The sequence below is a fragment of the Ictidomys tridecemlineatus genome, chromosome 1, assembly GCF_052094955.1.
Source record: "Ictidomys tridecemlineatus isolate mIctTri1 chromosome 1, mIctTri1.hap1, whole genome shotgun sequence".
Taxonomy (NCBI): domain Eukaryota; kingdom Metazoa; phylum Chordata; class Mammalia; order Rodentia; family Sciuridae; genus Ictidomys; species Ictidomys tridecemlineatus.
The window spans coordinates 223391075-223418333 of record NC_135477.1 but is presented as its reverse complement, the minus strand read 5'-3'; the positions used below and the strand labels follow the sequence as shown (position 1 = coordinate 223418333).

At 36.6% G+C, this 27259-nt stretch overlaps 1 protein-coding gene across 1 annotated transcript in view; it reads left to right on the top strand.

Annotated features, from left to right (window-relative positions):
* Itga2 (integrin subunit alpha 2) overlaps positions 1-27259 on the top strand; it is a 100829-nt gene that overhangs the window by 24905 nt on the left and 48665 nt on the right. Inside the window, exons 2-6 of the mRNA XM_005319646.4 lie at positions 6543-6663; positions 20471-20580; positions 23366-23457; positions 26805-26919; positions 27072-27199. Of these exons, the coding sequence (XP_005319703.2) occupies positions 6543-6663; positions 20471-20580; positions 23366-23457; positions 26805-26919; positions 27072-27199 (566 nt within the window). The remainder of the gene's footprint in view (positions 1-6542; positions 6664-20470; positions 20581-23365; positions 23458-26804; positions 26920-27071; positions 27200-27259) is intronic.

Genomic DNA, 27259 nt, shown 5'->3' with positions numbered 1-27259 from the left:
CCTTCCTTTCTTCATTGTTCCCTTTGCTTCCCCCAAAGTCCTGTTCAGTTTTCTCTTTAGCAGCCTTGCCTCTTTATCTGATGAGAACATGCTGGGTAGCCTTTACCTCTGTTTAGCAAGGAATTTTCCAATCAAAGAGAATATAAATATAAAAATATACATGTTAAATATTCCCCACATAAAAGAGTGATCAATTTTATCCATGTAATATTGTTTAAAAGAATGTTAAGAGATCCAGAGTAGTAGCATACATATGTGAGACAGGGTGAGGGAGAGGGAATGATAGTAAAGGAGGAAGGCAAGAAAGAACCAGGAAATCCAGGAGTTAGAGAATCTCAGAATTAAGAACAAGAAACAGAGTTGTAGAAGCATGATCTCCCAAGCTAAGACTATGGTTCCATCCATCCAGACACAAAAGATATAGAATGGAAGAATTTGCTCACTACAAGTGCAAGTAATAACTATGGGTGCAATTGAAATTTATAAAAAGCTGTCAATCCTAATGCTATGCTCAGTTTTATGACTCATCTGCATGGATTCCGTGAGAAACTTAGAGAAGAGATGGTATCTTATAATTATCATCCCTACTGTAAGAACAGAGTCTACTAGGTAGTAAATAGTAAATGCTTGTTAACTCAATAAAAAGTGAATAAATGAGAAAATAAAGTCTGCTTAACAAATATGTATGCGTGTGCATATGCATTGTGTATGTTTAAATTCATCTACTTTGTATTATAGACAGTTATGAGCAGAGTGAAGAAAATCATAGAATCATGGATAAATACCACAATATCAGACAAACATGGACAAGTTCACACAAATAACATATTAGAAACATAGACTTTCATAGAATTGAAGTGTTCTCATGTGACCATTTTAGACATTTATAACCATTGCCCTTTCAAATGCATAAATAGAGATATTTTGATTCTTTGTACTTGTCTAGCAAAAGAAATTTAGTCAAATCTAACCCAGTGAACTAGAGATTCATTTCACATATTTTAAATGGTATTTGAGGAGTGTGATCAAAAGATTAGCCAATGTAAATGAATTTGAAGTGAAGTTGCTTATATTGATAGTTCTACTAATCTAGAATAGAAGTAATTTCTTTCTTACTTATATTTTTTATCCTGGAAAAATATAATACACTAATAGAAAATTTGAAAGCAGCAAATTATACTCACAATTGTACTGCTTGTTATGTTAGTATTTTATAGATTTTTCAGTTTTTATTCTATTCTGAATATCATTTTTATATTTTGTTTTCATTATTTTCTTCCTACTGTACCATCTTCACATTTACTGTTTTACAATGACAGTGTAGAATCCCATCTAGTTTGTATGCTATGATTTGCCTATTCAATCTCTTCCTATTGAACATTCAATACATTTTAATTATGGTTATTAAGAACTAGCTTTAGACTGCTAAAAATCATCAAAGTCATTTAGCATGCATAAAATGTGTTTTCTTTGGGCACCAAAGACTGAGAGATAATATAAAATCCTGATTAACAAAATAGTACTTCTGTGGCTTACTCTCCTACTTCAAAGACAGTGAAGCCTATTCCTAAACACTGCTTTTTCATTCTTTGGGAGTAGTGAATATTCTCCTGGATTCTGAACATGCTGTGGTCCCCTGAGTCCTGGTCACTGCTGCACTTGCTCTGGGCATGAAGTCTTGATGCATAGGTGGTTCTCCTCTGGCCCTGTTCCTGCCAATACTTCTGCAGCTTCTTGGGTCCAGTCTCCTCAGGCAGAGGAGCACCGTGCTCCAACTCTTGACACTCAGTGCTCACAGAGATCAGGCCTTAGCATTCTTAGGTTTCTGTTGACTATTTAAAGGAGATAATTTTTCCCCTGAAATACCAGTGTATACCTTCAAGAAAGGGCCAAAGTGCAATCTGACGAACCCTTGTTCAAAGCACCTCTCTCTTCCTAAGTCCATCTCTCACTTTTAGTCTTTACCTTCTTCTCTTCACCAGAATTTATTCCCATACATGTCCCTGAATCCTTCTGCATGAACCCATTCTGTGAAAAGCTCTCCCCGTTTGTCCTTCAGTGAACACAGATATCTCTATATTGGCATTGACCACTTAGATTAGACCCTCCTTCTGCTAGTCTTTACTACCAACGTGTTTTCTTAAGCTTTGGGAATGATATGGGAGTCAATAAACTTCCCTGCCAAATTTTTGTTCTTGAATACAGGTTAACGCATTTTTGTTTTATACATTTATTTGTTTATGTTTTCATTTTCGAAGCACATTTTTTTTTCATTCTGAGTTTTACTATGTCTTGAGAACAAAACTAGATTAACTATATCCAATCCACAGGCATATATTTCTATTTTGATTATAACTTAAAAATGGATTCCAGAATGAAGCAAGACAGTAGATTCTACATTTGCAGAAACTAATTCTTAAATGACTAGAGTTTCTAAAAAAAAGCCTATTTCAGAGATGGTCAGGAACCTTCAAAGAAGGAGGTCCTCTAAAATGTTTAAATGAGTAAAAGACAAAAAAAAAAAAAACAAACTCCGCATAAACTACTTTGTACTTAACTCTATGGCTTCCCTATGAATACTAAAACAGCAATATTAATCAAGGAAGAAACAGTATCCAATTTTCATTGTGAAAGTAGGAGAAATTAATTATCTCTCCAGGAGACACATGTTTATATTTGCAGTAAGTTTTGGTGGGATTTACCAGAATACTTTAGCTTGGTTACTAGAAACAAATGTATAGCAAGGAAACCTTTGATAAAAACTTGGAATCTGTGACTCCATTACTGCCTTCACATGAGGACAAATAGGGAAGACTTACAATCTGGTAATAATATGCTCCTGGCAGGGCAGAGTTCAAGCCTGTCTGAAATGCACTGAATCTAATGGAGAACAGAAGTGTTTACACTAATGAAGCCCTTGAAACCTTGCTTTGCCAAACTTTTCACCATCCCCACAACTATGCCTGCTCCCCAGGATGCTCCTTGTGCCTGAAATCACAGAATTGTAGTGATTTCCAATTCATCCTTCAAGAGCCAGACTAATTGCCACCTCTACCATGAAGCCTTCAAACTTAAACTGCCCTTTGTCCCAGCCTTTGACTCAGTATACCTCTGCATTTTATACTCATCACACTATGATATAGCTATTTTTTCTAATCAAATTATAAGAATGAAAGCTCAAAGAGTGTAGAAATATTGTCCTTTTTGTTCATTTCTTTCTAGATACAGTACCCTTGGGACCTAAAAAAATTCCTAGCACAAAGGAGCTACATAAGTACTTGTTGAAGCATTCATTTCTTAGTATGTATAGACATATAGGTATGGCTGGAAGGAAGGAAACAAGATCAAACATGACTTGTATGATACATATGGTCCAATTAGCATTGGGATTGTGAAGAATAGATGTTCAGTTTGATGAATACTTCATATAAAAGTAATAAATTTGTGTAACTGACTAAGTATCATATGCTAAGTGTGAAATGATGACATAGACATTGAATTGTAAATATTTTTGGAGAGAAATAAGTTGATGAGTTGAGATCGTCCAAATTTACCAAAAGAAGCAGGGATTTATAGCAAGAAAGAAGAGGTTGAGGATCAGCAGACTGAAGGAATGGGAATAAGAATGACATGTTTTGTGAAGAAAATAAGCAGACCATTTATGAATGGAAACTCTAAACAACAGGTTGGAAAAGATGAGCCCAACCAAGACTCAATGCTCAGCCATCAGTTGTGTGGTATTGAGCAAGAAAGACATTTAACCTTCATGAGTTCCACTTTCCTTATTTGTAACTTGGTGATATAACTAGGCTTTGCTGTTATGCAAAGTTATTGTGGAGGTCAAATGAGTCAGGATGATTCTGACACTGGCAAGACATTAGCACTAAGAAATAGTGGGATAGAAATTGGAATATACATTATGGTTTAGACTATAGATTATAGAGGAAAAAACATTGGGAGGAAATGTATTCAAATTAATTGCACTTAAGTAAGAAGGTTAGGACTCTGAACTTTCTCTTCTCCAATTTTCTCTGTATTCCAAAGCATCATTAAGAAATATATATTAATTAAAAATTGTTTTATTTGATAAATAATATCTTAGGGGATGAGAAAATCACAGAGAATTTTTGAAAACAACGTCTCATCATTCAAGGAGCTAGCATTTTAGCAAGTAGAGCTAGACACAAAACAATGTAGATATGTTAGACAATTTCATATAATAATTTTTAGAATAATTGTATATTTATGAAGCAGAGTGTTGTGCTAGATAGAGGGGTCAGGGCAGACTTATCTGAGCAAAGACCTACATGGTGAATAGGTGCCAAAATTTAAATGCTGAGTTGGGAGTATGTTATAGACTATGGGACAAGCAGTTGCAAATGTTGTGAGCAAAATGAGTTAGATGTATTCAAAGAATATATATATATATATATATATATATATGTATATATATATATTACACATACATTAATTATATATAATAAAATTAGACTATCAGATGATAAAATGACCTCCAGTTTCCTTATTTGTGTCAATTGATAATAATAAAAATATACATATAATAATATACATGTACTACTTATATGTACTGCATAACAACATTTTGGTCAACAATGGACCAGTAGCATTTCTCAAAAGATAGGCCTGTTGTTAAGTGAGGCATGACTGTGTATACAGTATGTAAATGATAACATTTAGCTGATAGATGATAAAATGAACTCCATGATGGTTTCATGGCATTACATGATTTGCCAACATCCACTTAATGGGGGAAAACTGGAGTCACTGAATATACAGTTATATATGTTCTTTCTACCACTAAATATTTCAAAAGTATAAGTTTGGCATCATCTCAGCAAATTTTTACTAGTATGTTTGACAGTGGTTAAGTACTCAAATAGTATTTATAGAATTCCGTACAGTGGGGTGAAAATAAAGTGTTGATTGGAAACATCAGTATTCTAAATGTCAATTCTGATTTTCTGCTTTATGTGCTGTTATTTTCTTTTGTATTTTATTTCCTCAAAATGAAAAGAAGCAGTGGTACCTTTGGGAAAATATATGTTGGGGATAAAATTTGTAAATGTTGAGCTGTGTAGATTTCACTGTGAGGTATTTGAAAATTAGTATTTGTACTTTTTTCCTGGCAACACATACTTCTAAGAAATAATGAGTCAAGCTTTCTTGAGGGAGCAAATCCCTGATAGAGTGATTTGGGCACTTAGAGAGGCACATTGACTGCTTTAAGTCCCCAGAGCTTCATCATTGACATCATTTTTCCTTTGAAGCACTCTACAGAATCTGCTTCCAGAAGTTTTGAGGTACAATGGACAGCAGGTCATTTTCTTCCAGCCTTTCAGTGCCTAGAACAATAGACTTCTGAAATGCTGTGCCCTTTCAGTGTTGTTCAGAATATGGGCTATTCCTTTGTGAAAATACTATTATTAATGGAAGTTTGATGTTAATTTTAAAGAGTCCACTCTGTCTTCTGTGTCTGCAAAGATAAATGCTGACCCTAAGCCACATGAAACATATTCCATCTCCATTTAAAGCATTCATATCCACAAAACCTTTTTTCTATAGAAGGGAACACTGTCAGCATTAATGCTGTTCGTGTCAGAGAGGAAACATAATCCACTTCACTCTTTCCCTTGTTCCCCTTTCCATCAGAAACACAACTTTAAAAAAAAAAAAAAAACATCAAGGTGTTATTCTTCCAAAGTGTTATTCTCCTTGGCCTGTGTGTGTGTGTATATGTGTGTGTGTGTGTGTGTGTGTGTGTGTGTGTGTGTATGTTTAATGGCTGTCATTTCTTGATCATTCAGACAGAAGCATCAAAAAGCAAAACTACTTTTGACAGTTCCCATTGGGATAAAAAGGATATGACACCTACTCCTACATTTATTATCCTCCAAAATGATCTATTCTGAAAGAAAATGACACAAATGACACAATTTTCAAGGAGGTATGATTTTTCTACCTCCTTTGATACAGCCAGCATTGCCTTTTCAACAGATATTTCATCTGGAGACCATGTCAGGATCTGTAGGGAAATCCAGAAGAGATAAAATATGTCCTTCAGGTTCTGCACTTTGAGTCTTATTGTGTTGGAGGACAAATGGAACTCAAATTACTTAAGAGTCCTTAGAGGTATTACAGTAGATTAAGCATTCAGGATCATGAATTAGCTCATTTTATGCCCAGTACTTGCATTTAGGATTATCATTCTCCAGCTATGAGGCACACTTACCTCTTAGAACCTCAGAAATCTCCATAAAAAGAAAGGTAATATTGGTAACCATTTCCTAAATTTCTCTGATGAAAGTAAGATTATGCATATGAGGTATTTAGTGTGGTTTTTAGGACCTTGAGTAAATATTTCAGGCATAGGTATTACTTCTTGATAAATACTGAGAATTTATTTAAATTTAAATAAGGAGAATAACTATAAGCTCAATTTTTTTCAAGTGGGCTTCAACAATTATATTGCACACATTTTAACAAATTGCTAATATGGACTATGTTTTTATTTTTCTTAATAGGCATTTTAAGTTGTTGCTTGGCATACAATGTTGGTCTCCCAGAAGCAAAAATATTTTCTGGTCCTTCAAGTGAGCAGTTTGGCTATGCAGTGCAGCAGTTTATAAATCCAAAAGGCAACTGGTAAGAATATTCTTTTCTTTATGATTTGAATTAAAATACTATGTAAATTTAATATTTGATTCCAATTCTTATTAAAATGAGTATATGATTAGAAAAGTAATGGATAGCTCACAAATACTTTTAAATGAAGGATCTATCTTTAAGAGTGACAACTGCAGATTGATAAATAATGGGATGGCATAATGATATTTTTTAAAAATACCTGGATAGAAAATTTTCTCTAAATATTTCATAGTAAATTTATAATACCAGTGTTGAGCATTAGATAGATCATAGATATTATCTTCATTTCCTATTCTATAAGTTGATGATCATTCATCTTTTAAAATAATGAGCTATCTAATACTATGTTGGGGTCATTTCTAGATGGTAGAATTTCTCCCTAAATTTTCTCCTTTACGTGACTTTGTCCACTTGTTTCATTCTAAGTTAGTCTTCCTCATGCCATGTTGTAAAGAATACTCACAAATAATTTTAGAAAGTTTACAAAGGTGTCTTTCTATAGTGTATTTAGTGCTTTTGTTTTTGCTCCTAAGCATCCCCTTCCAGTCTTTTAATGCCAGGTAAGGATTACATTTATAAAACATAGTTTCTCTCCTTGATGCAAAACAACCACCTTCATAGAAATATATATCCCCATTTGCCAGTTGAAGCTTCCCATAATAGCAAAGTAGATCAACTCAGGGGAAATCAGATTTTGAATAAAGTTTTTCCTCTGCCTGAATTGATGCCCACTTATGAACAGAGTAATCTCAGCAGGCAGAGTGGCGTCCAATAGAAATCTTATCTCCCTGGTTCAGTTTCTGATCACCCTCTAAAACATTTTATATATAGGGAATGCTATTGGCTTATCAGATAAGAGCTACAATGTATAGCCTTTTGCATGTGAACTTATATTTCATGCTGTAAACAACTGAATTCAAATAAATAGTTTAAATTCAAGTTGTTTGCATGTCGGGGTCTGCCTGACTGTGTCATGAGGAAGCAAAATGAAATTAACATGAGAGAGGAGAAGTGTATTCCAGAAGGCAAGTTGGAGGAGGTGAATGGTGAGGTAGATTTAAGTGATCGTGATGAAGAGGCTGCAGGTGAATGTTAACTAATGGGAAGAGACTTGGAAAGCAAAGTATGCTGGAGATAGTGTGTCAATCAAATTGAAGGATAAGAATAGTTAAGTTGGAAAGATTAGTAATTGATTATTTAATCATTTGGAATATGATAGAGAGTTGCATCTCAACCAACTCCTAGATTTTGCTTTGACAATCATAAAGCAGTAAGAAGGCTAGAAAGATGATATGGTCAGTGTATTGATCTTGGAATATAGCAAATGAAGTTGCTAATAACCTGCAATTTTACATGCCCAACGCTGTTCCCTTCTGCAGAATCCCATAATCCAATCCAGTCAACATCTCCACTTTAATACATAATAGACACATCACACTTAAGTAAGAAAACAAAACTATTTAATTTTTTGTGCCAGCTAAAGAGACCACAACACTTTGATTCCTTTCTCTTTCTCCTCCTACCTCATCCATAACTGAATCCTGTTCATCCATTACTAAAATGCATGAATGTCTGGCCATTGCCAACCATCTCTCCTGCTGCTAACATGATGGAAGCCAGCACTAACTTCTGCAGATTCTGCTGTAACAACTTCTCGACCTGTCTCCTGCTTCCTTCTCACCCCTCTTTATTCCATGCTTCTTTCTACAGCCATTGTGAACTTATGTGTGTGTGTGGTTTTTTTTTTTTAACTTCATTAGAAAGAATTAAAATTCCTTAAAGTTCCCTTCATGATCTGGTTCTCTAACCAGAATCTCACTCCCTGTCCCCAATGCCAATTAATGCCAATTTAATAATAAGGATATGGTTTTGATAAAAAGGAAAAAGAAGGTTTATTGCTTTGCTAGCAAAGGAGAAACACAGGAGACTCCTGCCCCAAAGGCTGTGTCTCTCCCAGGGTGCTTTGATGGTGTGTTAGGATTCACTTGTTAATTTGTCACTTCTTCTGGCGGACATCTCTTCCTGTGGAGCATAGATAATTCAGGGTGATCTTGTTCTCCACCCCCAAGTTAGGGACAGCAAGAGGGAGAAAAGGAAAAGGGAAAAAAATGTCCCTTTTAAAAATAAGCCTCAGAACTGTATTCAAAGGTGAAGTGGAGGACTGCTACAGTGCCAGCCTGCCTTTCCTACGTTTTCTTCAGCCCTTGCTCCCTGTTTCCTATGCTTTGTGGGCTGTCTTTTGTTCCTTCAATACACAAAGATCATTCCTGCTCCCAAACTTCTGCACCTCCTTCTCTTGCCTGGAGAAGTTTCCCTCCAAGATCTTCATGAGCTGGTTGGTTCTCATCTCTCAGTCTCAGTTGAGGCATCTGCTCCTCAGGAAACTGTCAGAGTACACCTATGTATTTAGCACTTTCCCACACTTCAAAAGTGTGGCTGGTCTGAGGACAGCGTGGCATTGAATTTGAGGTAATTCTTCGTCTCTGGGACAGGGACACTAAGAATAAAAGCCAGCATCATTAACAGATATTATCAGAGATAATAAGCCCATCATGGATTATAAGGGAACCAAACCACAGGCCAAGTAGCAGGATGGAAATTGAGTAAGACCAGAAGGGACAAAGAGTTAAGAAGAACTTTTCCAGTTCTGGGAAAGTAAGAGGCAGCCATCTCTCCTTTCCCTCTGAAGGCTTCTTGCTAACCATTCAAGACCTGGTTAAAAGACAAGCCTGTTAGGAGTTTATAGTGAGATTCTGGTGCAACAGGATGATGGCAAAAGCCAGGAAAACAGATATTTCTAAACCCTGCCTTGGCTATCCTAGAGCACTCCGAGGGATAGAAAAACACAGGACAATGGCTACTGGGAGACAAGGATCCCCTCTGCCATCGGCAGGGCTAGTGCTTTTACTTCTAGAGTGGAGCTTTCCAGTAAGGTTCGACATTAGCCTCTATCTAATTACCAGCTGGTGTGAGCAGATCCCACCACACAAGAGGGGGAGAAGGGCAAGCAGCTCTCTGTCCTGAAGGGGCTGAACCACATGGAGGTGAGAAGATGGAAGGAAAGAACCAGAGCTGTCAGGCCTGGTCTGGAGACAAAGAAAGAGGCCAAACCACAGGGCACAAGCTTCTAATTCACTGTGGACTGACACTATGGGAGGTACAGAAATATAGACCCTGACTTTGAGGAAGACAGGAATAATACAGAAGACAGAACTTAGTCCCAACCCCTTGTATCAATAGTGCTGGTGTTATTTTGGTATCCCTAGCTACATTAATTTAATAAGGCCACATACACCAAAGGGACAAGGTTTCCTCAGGATCTGTGTTATTAGCCCTGCCCTGCCAGCATTCCTTGTCCCGAGGGCAGAGCTGGGGCTAGGATCCAGGTCAGGGGGTGATGCCGTTCCAGCACTGGAGCTGGCCACTGCTAGGACAGGCAGCACTCGGAATGCTCAAGGAAAATAATGTGAAATTTGGAGTCCAGAATTGCCTGTTTGTTTTGACAATTGGCACTGTTCCCTTCCCCACTGTTAATTTATGACAATTGCTCAGACATTATGGAAGTAGCAGATGTGAAAAGGACTGTGTAAATATTAACTTTTCTTCTGATACTAATCAAGTTAACTTTGGGCACAGAAAGGGGGATTACCATGAATTCCTTTAATAAACTATGCGTCTTTCTTTCCAGAATGTTTGCATATTATACGTGAACAGTGCAAGGGTGCGTGCGCACGCGCGCGCACACACACACACACACACACACACACACATCTTTATTTTCTTTGCTCTCCTGTTGCCTGATTTGAGCATGATCTTGCTTCCCTTTTTCCTTTGCCTTTATAAACTGTCTGAGCCCGGACTCTGTCTCTCAGCCCCTTTCTTCCCTCTAATGACTAGCTTAAGGCTCTAGTTTTGAGTTTTTTTTTAAATCACACTCCGTTGTGTCTAAAAACTAAAATTTTAATTGTTTTGTGTCCTGTGTTTCTAAGAATTTATAGGCATATTTTACATCAAGATCTACCAGATTTATTTTAACAAAATAATCTTGACTCTTTTACTAGTTTGATTTATTAGGTTTTATTACATAGTGAACTTCTACTCTAGAAATGAAAATAGTTGTGACATGGGTTTGGTCATTCTTGAGTCCTTTCAACAGTTTCAAGTGAGCTGGATAATATTAAAAGCAAGATGACCTCCAAAACTGAGCCCTAGGAGCAGCCCCCTGGCTGTAGGTAAAACTGTGGTCTGGTCCTCTTTCAGGTTAGGCAGAGGCTACCATGCCTCCCCACCCCCAACCCCTGCCCCCAGCCCTTACTTTACATACAGGATGTTCCAAGGAGGATGATGCAATTGTATCACAAACAATCTACAAAGGATTGAGATATGTGTAAAATCATTTCCTGGAGCTTTTGGTGATACACACTGTTTCAGTCTGTGTAATCTGAAGGCTGGTCCCAGGAAGAAGCTGAGTTCATTATGACTCAAAAGCTACTGCAAACTACAATCACTGGTGTAATGAGGACTGACTGAGAACTAGGGGTATTTCCAGATGAAGAAGTGCATTTTTCTTGTTCTGGCAGGGACTGGTGCATTCTAGTTCCTTAAAAAGAAAGGAGAAATATAATGGATGTGTGTCATGGAAAAACAAGACAAAAATCCAGCTATGTATGGACTCACATTATAGTTTTAACTTTTGAATTGAGACAAGTTTAATAAAGTTCTGTATGTAATACATGTAATACATAGTCTTCCACAAATATGTCTATTTTATTTTTTTTAAATAAAACATGTTCAATTTTATAGCAAACATCAAATATTATGCCATTGGTTATCTTGAAAATAATAGTACCTAATATTTATTGAGCACTCTTTCTTGGCAAACATAACACTCATAATGATACTAGGAGCTTATAAAATTATTATTCCTTTTGCAAAAGAAGGGCTTATGAAGTTTAGGTTGTTTGCTTAAGATTACAGAGCTAAGAAGTAATAAAGGTAAAGTAAATTAATGCACAACATAAAAAAGATGTGCCCAATGAACACATTTTTGTTTTTGTAGGTATCCAAGGAAATGACAGAATGTCACTGGCATATATAAATAATATCTAAATTTAATTTTAACATACTGTAAGATAAAGTTTCAGAGTTTTGTATTAACAATTCTGTTACTCAACTTATCCCATTAGTCTTCCACCAGCTTTACTGCTAGGTGTTGCTTGGGCAAGGATGCTGGTTACCAGGTACATTTGTACTCTAAGAAACATTCAAGTCCAAGTCCAGAGCAGGAGAGTTTTTCCTCATCTTCCTCACCACTCACTGGGTGACTTTGGAAAAGTCACACAACCTCTCTGGAGTACAAGAACGCCTTCTTTACCAAATGGGAATATTATAAGCACATTTTGCAAGAATAAAAGTGAAGCACTTCAACAACAAAATCCTCCGCACATATATGAGCTACTCTTTTCAGCACTATGTAAAACAGAAAGAAAATCAGTTTTTTTTTGTAACCAGCTCCTCCTGTCTCTTCTCACCCTTTGCCCCTCAGCCATTTCTCATCTGTCATGGATTGGCTTCCATGAATATTGGATCTGTAATAGTCCATTTATTCTTGGCCAAGAATGCTATTTGATCCCCTTTCCAAAATAACCATGTCTTTGTCTTTCAATGTGACCTTTAAATATTAGCCAATTACATCCTTACCTTTCTTCCCAAAGAGATACAATCCTCTTGGCATCAGATTGTCTTAGCAGTACCATTTAACATGTTTACTTCACTTAATCACAGGGTTTGCTTTTATTTTAAATCCATAACCTATATATTCCCATTAAACTTTAGTTATTTTTTACTAACATAACTTATTCCAATTTTTTTATTCTACAAAGGTATTGGTATTCTGAGTAGAATATATTCTCATAATTTTAAGTTTGAAAAAATATTATCATTTTTAATAAATTATTATTATGCTATTACTATGTAATTAAACCACCACTCAAAACCATCCATATTGGTATACAAAATAGCAAGTCTCCTGTCAACAGTAATTTTCACTTACCTGGCAACAGGTGTAGGGTAGATGAAGAAGCAAGTACCTTTCATAACATAGGCCCCATGAACCACCCTACATTGGTTCACCTATACTTAATGCTTATTTAGCACACCACGCATTTATTTACAATATACTTGCTGATTATTTTTTCACAAACTTTAAATAATATTAATGAATAACTTTTAAAATGCGTTGAGCTAGTCACCATAAATTTAAAAATCTATAGCAGAGAAAAACACATTAAATATTCCTTGCTTTGACTTCCTTCTCCCTCCCTTCATTCTGAACACAAGTTTGTGTGTGCACCTACAAACACAACACTCGTACACACCCATGTTGTGAATTGTACTTGGAAGAGAGTGGCTGCAGAATTCTGGAGCATGTCAAGGATCTGTGAAAATCCTCCATGCCCATTAGTTGTATAAGTTTAAACTTTCCTCTGTAGTGATGTATGAATGCCTGTTTCTAGAACAAGGTTCATGACAAGGGAGAAGGGGACTTACACACACACCCTCTGGTGTATGCTGACCTAAAACATTCCATCTATCTAAGTCCATCTAAAGAGGAATCTAGGAAATGCTAAGTGGCACAGGTGGAAACTACTTGTTAATTTTTTTGATAACCCAAATGATGAGGAAAACAATGAGTATGTCTTCTCTGGAAGACTTTTAAGCAGACATTTTATGGTAGCAATAATCAGGGATTTGAAATGAAACAGCACTGTTACCCACCTGGGTTTTGTAGCCACGAAGTCACTTGGAGTCAGTTTCATTTTATGACAGCAGAAATAGATATAACACTTCACCTCACAGAGTATTTATAAGCATCAAAGGAGAGAATGCTCATAAAAAGTGCTTTATAAACTGTAATGCTTTATAAACAATGTTGTTGCTATTCCAATTTTTATCATGGATTAAAAACAACCATCTGTCAAAGCACCTTGTTGAAAGGTACTGACTCATGGGTTTTGATTTCTGAAATGTGGTGGTCTTAAAATCAAACCTCTCTCCCCAGGATAGGCCCAAGAATGATAATTTGTATCATCACAGTGCTTTATAGTGATCAGTCCAGCTTTTGATTTTAACTTCAAGAAAACTGCATGTTAGATGTGTTGACGTAATAATCAGTTTTTATGGATTCAATTGGCTTCCAAGGCAAAAGCCAATTTTCAGATTTTTTATGAGGCAAAACAATAGCTGAAGATGCTTTATCAGTAATAAGTGTGGTGGATTCTGCATGGAGACCCTGAAAGACCTCCAGGGTTTAGCCATCCATTCTATAAGAAGGAGATTGACAGCCTAGGTCTGAGGCTTTTTTATTTTGGTACTGGAGATTGAACTCAGGGGCACTTAACCACTGAGCCACATCCCCATCCCTTTTTTTTTGTATTTTATTTAGAGACAGGGGCTCACTAAGTTGCTTAGGGCCTCGCTAAGTTGCTGTGGCTGGCTTTGAACTCACAATCCTCCTGCCTGACTCAAAATGATGCTTTAAATACTAAAACTGCTTTTCAACAAATGCCAAAGAGTTAAACTATTAAAATTGTAGTAGCAATATTTTCTAACAGAGACGTAAAAGGTGAACTCTCTTTACCCCATTCTCAATCTTTATAGATGAATTCTTTACAAAGTCCTTTCATATTTACTATTAAGAAACAGTAGCCACCTAGGTCTTAATGGACACTGTGTTGGCAAATTTATAGTTATGCTGTAGGCCTGAGACCTCTGACATTAATTCAAATTAGTTATCTGCTGTAGACTTCTAAGCTGATGTAAAATATCCCCTTGAATGTCTGACAGACATCTCAAAATTAAAATATCTCCCAGTGAACTCCTGGGAGTTCTCCTTCCAAAATCTTGCTCTGCTGATAATGTTTCCTTCATCTGATGGTCATGGCTCATTCTTTTTAGTTTCTCAGACAAAACTCTTAGGATCATCCTTGACTCACTCTTTCTTTCTTTCTTTCTTTCTTTCTTTCTCTTTTCTTTCCTTCCTTTTTTTCTTTTTTTCCTTATTTACTTAATTTTCAATTCAAAGAACAACCCTACTTGTCTTCCTTTCACAATTTATCTTAAATAGTGCCACTTCCACCAGCCTGCAGAAGCCCTCCAGCATCTCTGGCCTGCAGTAGTACAGTCCCCTTCTAGATGCTTCACTTGCTTCTCCTTTGCTCCAAAATGATCATGTTCAACAGAGCAGTCTTCAAAATCCCCCAGCTTGGTCTGTGTCTGATCACATGACTGCTCTACTCATAACCCTGCAAAGGCTTTCTCATTTCACTCAGAGCAAAAGCTGAGGCTTCTAATTACTTATGATCTCTATATGGTCTGGCCCCATGACAACCCGATTCCATCTCATTTTATGCCTCTGTTACAACCACGGGACTTTTGCACTTGCCATTCTCACAGCCTGAACTACTATTTCATTTCTCTTATGGCTATTCCTTTACCTCCTTCAAATCTTTACTTTAATGTCCCCTTCTCAGAGAGCCCGTCCCTGGCCATTTTCATGAAGATTACATCATTCTCCACCCTATACTCATAGTTTTTCCATTCTCATCCCCCTCCCAAAAGCACCAAAGTCAAGACCACATAATTTATTTACTTATTAGATTTACGGGCTAACTTCTCTAACTAGCATATAAGTTCATGAGGCCAACAATAATTTATTCACTAATATATCCCTACTGCCTAGAATCGAATGTGGCCCATAGTAAGTCTGGCTCCCATGTATAGCCTCACAGGCTGTATACTGCACAAGGTGAAGTTACTCAGTTTACATAAGAATAGTGCCCCTGGAGTTACATGACATATCAACCCCATAGGAAATCAATAAAAATTGTTTGACTTGAATAAAACAAAATGTTTTGCCATACTATTTTAAGTACACCTCTGTAAGTAATCTCTAAAAAAATGTCTAGGGTTGAAGGAACACTTGGCGAGTTTAGGGACCCATAGACCAAAGAAAGATATTTATAACAGCTCTTGGATTGTAGGTTTAAAACTACCCTACCTACACCACCATAAATACCACTTACCAACCAAACAAAGTATTTTGAATTCCACTGGAGGTGGGCAAATTGGCTATGTTTGGGGAGTCTATATAATCACTATTTTCCTACAAGATAATTGAACAGTTAGTGTTATTTAAAGTAGTCTTGGAAGAATTCCCAGTTTCACTGTAGGAAAAGAGTTCATATCTTGGGATTGGGTTTTGTTTTAAGAATCAGCACACAGGAACCATTCATTCAGCTCTTTTGTGTGGTTGGGATTAAACTCATTGCTTCAAAGAAGTTTTGCCTTATTTCAACAGAGTTTACCCACCAAACACATCCTACTCCTTGCTGCCGTTCTAACATTCTGTCCTGATGCATCTATTCCTGCTACAGCTGATTGCGTAAACATTTACAGATACTTATACCAGACTCCCCCACTTCCTGCCTGTTCCTTCAAGAACGCTGCAATTCCCTGGCAGTGGCCTCAGGCAGTGTCATAGTCTCCTCCTTAGAATGAGTTGTGAGACACCAGACTTCACCAAGGCCTCACGGTGGGAAGAGGAGACTCTGCGGGGACCTTTCAGTGAAGGGTGTGTCCGGTGGCTTTAGAAACCTCCAGAGTCACTACCATGACATGGAGGCTGCTTTTATTTATTTATCTTTTTAATTAATTAATTAATTTTAATTAGGTATATATGAAAGCTGAATGCATTTTGATTCATTGTGCGCAATTGCAGCACAACTTTTCATTTCTCTGGTTGTACACCATGTAGCATCACACCACATGTGCAATCATACACGTATCTAGGGTAATGATGTGCATTTCATTCCACCGTCTTTCCTGCCCCCATGCACCATCCCCAACCCTCCCTCCCCTTTGCCCAAAGTTCCTCCATATTTTCCATGCACCCTCCACCCCATTGTGTATCAGTATCCACTTATCAGAAAGAATATTCGGCCTTTGTTTTTTGGGGATTGGCTTACTTCACTTAGCATGATATTCTCCACTCCATCCATTTACCTGCTAATGCCATAATTTAGATGCCCTTCAATAGATGAATGGATAAAGAAATTGTGGTATATATACACAATGGAATGTTACTCAGCATTAAAAGAGAATAAATTTATGGAGGCTACTTTTAATGGGCTACATAATATTTAAGGGACACCCTTGATCTTTAATAGTCACTGGAATAGCCTGGTTTTCCACTGTTTCCTGTGGTCCTGTGTTAAGAGTTTATGGTACCATGATACTATCAGAAATTTATTCCTACTTATTTGAATTCTTTCAGAGAATTTCAAGAGCTTTCCCATCCTCCTTGCTAAATGGTACACATTGTACAAATTCTTGCCTTTCTCATAGTCCTGTCTGATTAACTTAAAAGGGCCATGATTCTCATAGTGGAGTGGCGATGTCATAGCCTCTGGAAGTTCAAGGTTACCAGATCCTGAGTTTCTGGGTGAGGTGGGGAGAGGTGAGAAGGGCAGTACCCAGGAAATGCTTGGTGCACAGGAAACAGCCAATGCAGTATAAGTCACCAGTGGAGCAGTCTTACTGCTGAGGTCCTTAGGAACAAAATGCTTAAGTCTCCCATCAGAAACACTTGACTTTTGTTTCTCAGTGTGTGTCTCTTTGGCTGTGGTGAGGACGGTGGAAAGGTAGTCACCTGAATTATCACATTTGTTATTTTCAGAATGTATCCTGTCTTTATCTGCCATTGAAAACTGTAGCCTGGGCCCCACTATGCTGATGAGCCCTCACAGGGTGGCCCTAGCAGGCATCTGGTCTACAACCCCCTTCTATTTCACACAGCCACACATTCAGGCTCAATAAGTGTGGCCTGACTGTCCTTCCTGGTTTTTACTCCATGATAAGTTCTAGAATCCAGCTCCTCTGTTTAGATTGGTTTCCCTCTCTGGGCCCTCTGTCAGGCCTCCATGCAGCCAAGAGAAAGAAGAGCCTAAAACATTACAAATTTGGGCTTCAGAACTGGGCATACTTGGCTCCCACTAGCCATTTGATCATGAATAAGTTGCTTGTCTCTTCCTGTTTCAGTGGTTGCACCCATAAAATGGAGATATAATTTCAGACTTACTTTGCAGACTAAATCAAATAATGTTTGGAAAGCCTTGCACCCACTACAAAATGTTGTAAAATTTGCTGTAATTAATAGGAAGTCCCAGCATCCCAAGGGGCAGAGTCACACTTCTTTCCATAAGTTGCTATTTTCTTCCCTACACATACATCATAGTCAGCTTTTGTCAAAAACAAAAACAAAAAACTCAACTTTGCTGCATAGTAGATATGTGGAGGCCGAATCAGGAACAGCTATCAGAACAGTAATGCTGTGTACCTTCCACTTGACTGGGTTGATTTTTTTCACCTCTTTTTAAAAATGTTTTGACTTCACTTGGGGGGAAAAATGTCATCACCTGAATTATCACACTTGCTATTTCTGGAATATATCCTGTCCTTAACTGTCATGACAAATTGTAGGATGGGCCCCACCATGTGATGAGCTTTCACAGGGTGGACCTGGCACATAGAAGAGACAGAGAGAGAGAGAGAGAGAGAGAGAGAGAGAGAGAGAGAGAGAGAGAGAGAGAGAAGATGTAAATTACAACAGAATTAAGAATTTTCTATTTTACCTCAACCAACACAAAGTTCCTAATAGTGGAAAATTATTTATTTATTGGTATATTTTTTCATTCATTGGATCCAACGGTAGTTATTCAGTCCTATAGTCACAGAATGCCCAACCCTCTGTACCTTTCATTTCTGACGAGGGATTTAATCCTCAGAATCGGAGGGGCCAGAGGGACTTCCTGGAGGAAGTAGTGTCTAATAAGAGACTTAACTAATGGGTAGAACTTACCAGGCAGGAGACAGCATGTGTGACAGCATGTTGAAAACAAGAGAGAACCTGATGTGGAGGACCTGAATTCACTATGCCTAAAACATCAGAGCTTCAGGAGGTGCAGGGAAGATACAGGGTTGGAGAAGAAAGCAGGAGGCCATTCTCTCTCCTCCTTACACTTCAGCATATGCCCAGCACACAGTCGGAGGAACGCTGTGCAACTCCACCATCAACAGACCCTGAGGAAGTACACTGCTCTGCTGGAAAAGAGTTTTCACAGCGCAGAGACTTTATGAGATTCCTGGTTTCCTCCAAATGGTCATGACTTTGAAGAACACCAGATAAGCTCACACATGCATTCCAAGCCCTGCCACCGAGTCCCTTCCTTCACCAAAGTAAATGTGGAAATTTGATAACATCCAGCATGAAGATTTCTATCTTTCTCAAAAATCTTAAAACTATATGCCTGGGACTGTTGTAATCTTGACCATGGGTGATATTTTAATAGATAAATTATGCAAAATTGTTTCCTCAGAAGACAAAAATGTTTCAGTTCTAACCTAATCAAATTTAACTGAATTGAAGTATCCAAGAATGTTCTGTAATTTTATGAGATGAGCAAGGCAAGAAGCTTATGACCAAACTGAAGCTCTCACCCTTGAATGTTCTTTTTCTTTTTTTTTTTTTTTGCATCCTTTGACCATTTAAAAATGTATTCCACAAGGGATCTAAGTCTTATCTTTCAGTTCATCCATATGATATTTTACTTGTCATGTATTTTGAGCAGGTTTACCAGCTTTTTGAAAAAAAAAAAACAACTTCTATAGCACTTAGGATGGGACCATGTTTAAATGTTACTGACAAATTATTCAGAAGGCTCATGAAAGAATTTAAATTAAATAGATAACCTAATTCTTCCCAGCTTTGACAAAAACAAAAACATAGAAGCAAATTATGCTTTCTTAGTAACTAAATGAACAATTAACCTGTTATAGTTTTCTAAATATCAAAATATTACATGGGCTCTTTCTGTTCAATTATCTGTTGTCAGAAACATCAGGTGAGGGTTTCTGGAGGGAAACACATACTCTCTAGTTGGAGAAGCTCTGCAGGAAGTGAAACTAACCAAAGGAAGGATGTGAGCACCAGCTTCATCCTGCATTCTAGATATACACACTTTGTTAGAGTAGACCCCCATGATACATTTGTTCTGTGTTTTTGCTAAATATCCCATTATAAATAAACATTAAGTCACCTAGATAATTCATTAGCTCCCCAAATCAGCTAACATACAACAGAGCTTAGGGTGTATAAAAACTCAACCAATGTTAGTTGCTCTTAGATTTTAACATGATTTCATTCTTGAGAGCTCTGCTATCTGATATGGCTGCTTCTATCACATGTGGCTCTTTGGTATTTAAATAATACTTGTCCATATTGAGATGTGCTCCAAATAGAGAATGCACACTGAACATCAAAGACTTAGCAAGGGGGAAAAAAAAGAACAAAAAATAACGCATTCATAATTTTTTATAGTGACATGTACATATTGGGTTAAGTAAAATAGAGCATTAATTTCACTTGATTTTTAAAAATCCTATTATCATACTACTATCAAAAAATTTGAAATGACCTATGTGCTCACATTTTGTGGCTTGCATTGTATGTCTCCCCTGTGGAGAGACCTCCCAGATGAGTCTTAAAGCAACCATATTACACACATTCATTAAGGATCTTGAGTGGCTAAGAAGGAAGAAAGCATCTCAAATTATAGTGAACGTGAATTTTATAAAAATTAAAATTAAGTGGTTTTATTTTTGTTTTGTTTTTACTGATTTGTGGTCAGTTTTATCTGTAAGAGAATAAATGTGTTATGATTACTGAAAAACAAAACCCTGTTTCTAGGTTACTGGTTGGTTCACCCTGGAGTGGTTTTCCTAAGAACCGAATGGGAGATGTGTACAAATGCCCTGTTGACCTGTCCACCGCTACCTGCGAAAAACTGAATTTGCAAAGTAAGTTGTAATTCGCAAAGTTATTCTTCATAAACAGAAAAATATTCATCATAGACTCAACTGAAAAATGACAGCAAAAACAATCATTGTTCTGCCTTAAAGAGAAGTGGGCAGCGTTAGACCATTATCTCTTAAGTCATGTTAAGGCCCAACTGAATCCAAATTTCCAAAACAGTTTGAAGACCTGATTTAACAGTATGCATCCAAAATGTACAAGCACCTCCTGGATCATTTATCCCAGACCATAGGCAAGTTTCCTTCAATATTTAGGATTATATTGCTGATTACTTTCGGAAATCTGAGACTCTTCATATCTCTTTCCCTCCTCTTTTCCAAAACAAGCCATTCAGTATGGAAACATCAGTTCTAGGGTTGATGGGAACTTCTAAGAAAAACCTTGTTGTTATTTATGTTTAAGTGATTGCATTCTAATAGAAAACTCATAATATGGAATTATTTGTTGTTTTAACTCTCCATATCGCATAATATAAAAAAAAAACACTAAAAATGCAAGGCTACAAAAGTAAGTGAGTGGGCTGGGGATATAGCTCAGTTCGTGCTTAAGGCCCTGGGTTCAATCCCCAGTACCACGAAAATAAATAAAAAATAAATGTAAATGACTGATATTTCCAGACAATAGTTTCTGAAGCAAGTAAAAGCCATTCAATTTGATCATGATCCTGTTAGCAGCAGCATCAAAACAAACAAAAACAGCACAGAGGAACCTAGAGTTGTCCTGGAGGATTAAGGGATGAAATGAGAAAATAAAGTGTTATGAAAACCAAGGGAAAGAAGTTTCAAAAATAGCAAGTAAGATTGAAAAGCAAGGGTCGGTGGGTTTCTTACACATCTGTGTTCATCTCATTTCTAGTGTAATTTATAGAACATAGTAGGGACTTCAATGAACATATCTCCAGTGGAGTGGGAGGGGTATCAGTGGTGTCAACACTCCAGAAGTAAAAAAGGACTGAGGACTCAGAAAACACCTTCTGCTTACTTAAGGAGGTTGTGACTGGTGAAGATCAGGGATCTCCAAGCATTTTGAACACTTGCCATACTTGTATTTTTTAATAATCAAAATATATACATTATTAGTGAGTTTTAAAATATTTTATTACATAGTTAAATAGTTTAAGTATATCACCTTTAATATGTCATATCACCCTTTACCCTTAATTTTGGAACACTTAGCCCTGATGTGTATGTTTAATATGCTTTCAAGCTACACACATGTACTACATATTATCTTAATAATGCATTTACCTAAAAAAATACATTTAAAGCATAAAAATATATATTCAAAAAATTCCACTATTTTCTTTCTGTACTACAGCAAATTAATTATATTTTGTGTTCCTCCTTCACCAGGACTATAAATCCAGTAGCATTGAGGGGAGAAAACAGATAAAGAATTAAGGAGTGGATGAGTAGTAGACCAGGACCAGGTGTAAGTTAACCTGCTTTTCAAGAGGTGAACACAGAAGGATCACTGGGAAAAGCAGTTCTACAGGATAGTAAGATTGAAAGATCCTTGTAGTAAAAAAAGAGATGCTCTTATTTATAGGAGAGTGTCAGGAGGTAGCAAAAGGGAAATGAATATTATTTAGAAATATAGTTAATTGAGTGGGATAAATGGTACTTGGGGAAATGAGTCTTAGAATGTTTTCTTCTCTGAGCAGGAGGGAAAAAGTAGGAGTTCTAGGATGATTCTATGTAAGGATGAAGAAAAATGGAGCTCTGGATAGGAGCTATGTGCACACCTTTAAGTCCTGAGTAAAGGGGTACTGAACAGTTATTGCACCCCACAATACATTGGACTTCACCTCTGCTCCCATAATGAGGTGTGGCTCCAGGAGTTGGGGTCACCAGGTGGGGTTGAGTTACACCCACCTATTCCTTTGTAATCCTACTCCTTGACCTTTTTCGGATAGAATGTTCCATGGAATAGCGCCCCCAATAAAAGGTGAGCTTCAGCACGTGCCCCCTCTCTCTCTCATCAGCCTCTCTTATCTTTCTCTTGCCCCACTTTGTGGGAGCCTGAGAAACTGTCCTGAATCTCAGAAAAGTTATTCCATGTCTGTGTGGTCTTTTCGTGTCACCCCAAATTCACTCGAGTGACTTTGGTTCAGTAGCTTGCGCTGGACAGGGGCTACAGAATCCAACTAAGATTAAATGAAAGTGGTAAAAATGGCTTAGCCAAGATTGGAGAACATAAGCAATGGACATTATTATAGACCATTGCAAAGTTCAGTATTTCAAAACTGGATCCAACAGGTGACACCTTAGTTCAGACAGAGAGAAGAGGTTAGAGAGATTCATTTATTATTTTACCTGTCTCACGGTTTTCTTTAAAAATTCACCCACTCCTTTGAGCCAAATTCTATCAAATGGCATTCTCTGATAACACTTTAAGGATATTTTAACAATCCAGAAATAACAAATAAATAAATAAAAGCATCAGATAGAGCCCACTTGACTTTGGAAAGGTAGAGTTGGCACATGAACAAATGATGTCCTTGCATGTATTTTGTTTAGTCAGAAGATTGTTTGTAAAACACTTGGATTTAAAAGGCCCTCCCTGATAGCCTTCAGTCTCACACACTAAAATGAGCTGACAGAGCTCCAAAGGATTCTCATTTCCTACACTTCATTACATAACACAAACTCTGGACATATGATACTAAATCCAATACTACATGTGAACATGGGTGTGCCTTTTTAAAAATAATCTTAAGTAAATGTAAAGATTTAATCACTTTTTTAAAAATCTCTTTCCCTCTAAAAGCTTCAACAAGAATTCCAAATGTTACTGAGATAAAAACCAACATGAACCTCGGCTTGACCCTCAAACGGAACATGGGAACTGGAGGGTTTCTTGTAAGTATTTACTTCTCAGATCCTCTTTCCTCTTTAAAAAGTTTGTAGTCAGTGTCTTCTCACCATCCCCCACCATCAAGTCAAGTCTTCAGATTTAAACAGCAGAGCTTGCTTTTGGATCAGTTATGCTATTTGAATATCCAGTGCAAAAAACTGTCTGTTGATGTGTGAACCTCTTAGATAGTCAACAAAACCATTATCACAGGATGTTTTTTTTTTTAAAAAAGGGTTTTCCCCCCCTTGATTCCTTACCCTTGGTATATATGCTTAGTACTCAAAGATAACATCAAAATCCCACGTCTCATTTCTGCTTTCTAAAAGAACCTTCAAGTTGAGTGCTATTAATTCAGAGAGTAGGTTTCAAAGCTAATGAATATTTTTGTTTTCAATCGTTTACTATTGGTTGGCTCATCTGATAATATTTAAAGAATGGTACACTTTTTATCATATTTTATGTCTTATTTGGTTTCTAAAATGCTATGAAAAATATCACTTATCAGTAAAATAAAATGTCATTTTAGGGCTGGGGCTGAAGCTCAGTGACAGAGTGCTTGCCTAGCATGCATGAGGCACTGGATTTGATCCTCAGCACATCATAAAAATAAATAAATAAGGGATCTGGGGTTGTGGCTCAGTGGTAGAGTGCTTGGCTAGCATGTGTGACTGAGTTCAATGCTCAACACTTCATATAAATAAATAAAGGTCCATCACCTCCTAATAAAATATTTTACAATAAACAAACAAACAAACAAAAAGAAGGCATCTTGTTCATCTACAACTACCAATTTTTTAAAAAAATGTCTTTTTAAACAAGTGGTCTGATGACAACTAACTAGTTAATAACTTTAATATACCAAAGGAAAAAAACCTATCAAGTGACTTTAAAGAGTTAATATTAAAGAAAAACTCGAAGAAAATGGAAATTTTCTTTAATGGAAATTTTTTGAAGGAGAGAATTTCTAAGCTTAGAACTAACAAAGAAATAACAGAAAATTGTTGAGAATTTTAACTATATAAAAATTTAAAATAACACATACAAAAAAAAGTAGAAAGGAAAATAAAAAGTCAATCTTATTTGAAATTTCTGCTTTCTCATATAAGGATAACCTACTTGCTTAGCCCAGTTAAAGTTGTTTTTGAAAGCCTAATTTAAATTTACATTAATATTTTTAATGCCATAACTTGCTAACTTAAAAGCCTGCTTTATACTTGTATTATTCTAAAAATGTAACCAATTTTGAACAATGTCATTCTATTTGTAATGATAGATATTAGTTCTCTACCATCTTTGCTACCACTAAATAAATTAAATGTTGCTTATAATAATGTATTACAATTGTACATAAATAATATTGCAGTGCATCTCCATGGTTTATGATATTCTAAAATCTTTATCATATGGCTATTTTCATATTTTTGTTTCTTTGTTTTTCAGGTTGAGTTAGTCAGAAAGAGGAACATATTGAGAATCAGGAATTATAGAATGTGCTTCAAATTTTTTTAAAAAAAATCTCATCTCTGATTCCAGATAAAGTAAAAGTGAAAGATAATCTAAGAGAGTAATCGAACAGTCAATGTAAAAACCAGCAATGCAGAGATGCAGAGAGAGAGGAGGAGAGAGAAGGGAGAGACAAAGAAAGAAAGAGACAAGATTGATCAAAGTTTTTCTTAAATACCTGATAGGTCAAAATTATAAGAAACTCTTCAGAATTACATGGAAAAAAACTGACGATAGTCACTTTTTTTTAAAAAACTTCTTAAATTCTGGGCTTAAAGCAAGAATGTTCTGGCATTAACAATTGGCATATTTTAATTTCAGCTTCTTATACTGTTTTCCAGTGCTCATGAAAGAAAAAAAAAATCCGTTCCTGAGTACATCATAAGCTATTTTGCAAAGTGATTTTAAAAAAATGCTTTAGAATGCAGATAAGAATCAATAATTGGTATCTGTTATTTCATAAATTAGTCAGAAACATTGATAATGACTTTTTTTCTAACACGTTGGCAAAATGAATCAGTTTTATAGAAGGAAAACTATGCCTTATTCATTGAGTATGAAATATGACCACAGCTGCTTCTATTATGCTACGAACAGTTAAACTGGGTCAAATAAATTTCCTTTTGTTTTTCCAATTGCTTCTTCAAGTCCACACTTTTCTGTTCAGTTTTAATAAATGATCCTCCCATAATATCAACACTTTGCATAAACTTTACATATCACCCACAGCTTTACATAATGCTAAATTTTGTAAAAATTTTTAGGATCTTGGCTACACTTCTCATTTCTTCTTTTCTCCTTTTTCATCTGCTGATTTTAATATTATTTAATATAATGTTTCCCATATGCTCTAATCATGATTGAATCAGAAGTTCCTGGCATTTATTAAAGGTCTGATGCAAAGGAGAGAATGGGGATTCTGTTGATGGAGATTTTAGGAACTGAAATGTGGATAATAAGGGCAAGGAGACAGTGTCAGTCAGCTTTGGTGACAAAATAAATTAGACAATGGAAATAAGGAATTTGAGAAGATCTAAAAGTAAATAAATACTTAAGAGCAAAGGAAAAAAAAATCACCTTTCAGTCCTTAAACCTCATTTGTGTTTGGTTAACAGAGTTTTTTTTTTTAATTGTGAATTTTCATGCAAAAATTTCCCTCTATGACTCTCAGGAAAACAGAAAACTCTCTTTCACAGCAATGATGGGAGGACACAGTAGCAAGCCTGTCTCTGGGTATAAGAAATAGGTTCTTCATGGTTTCAGTTGTCTCTACCTGGCCCAGCCACTCCTCCAGGGTTTCCACCTGGCTCTCAGAGGCACTTGGGCTTATGGTTTCTGTACTTTGATTGGAAGGGATAGGAGTAAATTGATGATCCATCATTTACACTAAAGATGCTAGCCAACAGGTACAGAGTGCTTGCTATTTTCCTGCACTGTAAAAAGTTTTAAATCTGCAGACCATACTCTTCAAACAACCTAGACAGAAGATAAGGTTATGCTAATTTTATAGATGAGGCCCAAGTAACTGAGACATAAAAAATCAACTTTGCACTACTGATTCTAGGTGTTCTCTAGCAGAGTTGGGTGACCTCTTGGGCTCCCCTTCACTGACACCTGCCCCTGACAGTACCAATAATTCTTCTTCTTACTGAGCTGCCACTGGACACAGAAGGTCTGCCACTTTCTTCTCCATCACTTCTGCTCTCTCCAGTTTTTCTTTCTGTTAAAGAACTGAAAATCCCCAGAATCTGGGAAAAGAATAGAAACGATTCCTTAGTTCCAAAATGGGGCAGTAGAAGGTTAGCATTTTCCATGTGTTTCCATTTATCATTTTCTCATTTCTTTGAAGACATGTGGTCCCCTGTGGGCACAGCAGTGTGGAAATCAATATTATACAACTGGTGTGTGTTCTGACGTCAGTCCTGATTTTCAGCTCTCAGCCAGCTTCTCACCTGCAGTTCAGAGTAAGTTATAAATGTGTGAAGGATCTGAACAAGGCTTTTCATTTAGAGGAGGGGAGAGGTTATCAAGTCCTACCCAATCCCTCCATAAGTCTAATTTCTACATGGGTGTGAAACTTGACTTATCTATGGAAATCTTCTTCTATCTTTTCTAGCCTGCCCTTCCTTAATAGATGTTGTGGTTGTGTGTGATGAATCAAACAGTATTTATCCATGGGATGCAGTAAAGAATTTTTTGGAAAAATTTGTGCAAGGCCTAGATATAGGCCCCAAGAAGACACAGGTATGCATATCAGTAAACTAACCCATAGCTTTCTTTGTGAGAGAAGAATGATAAATATGA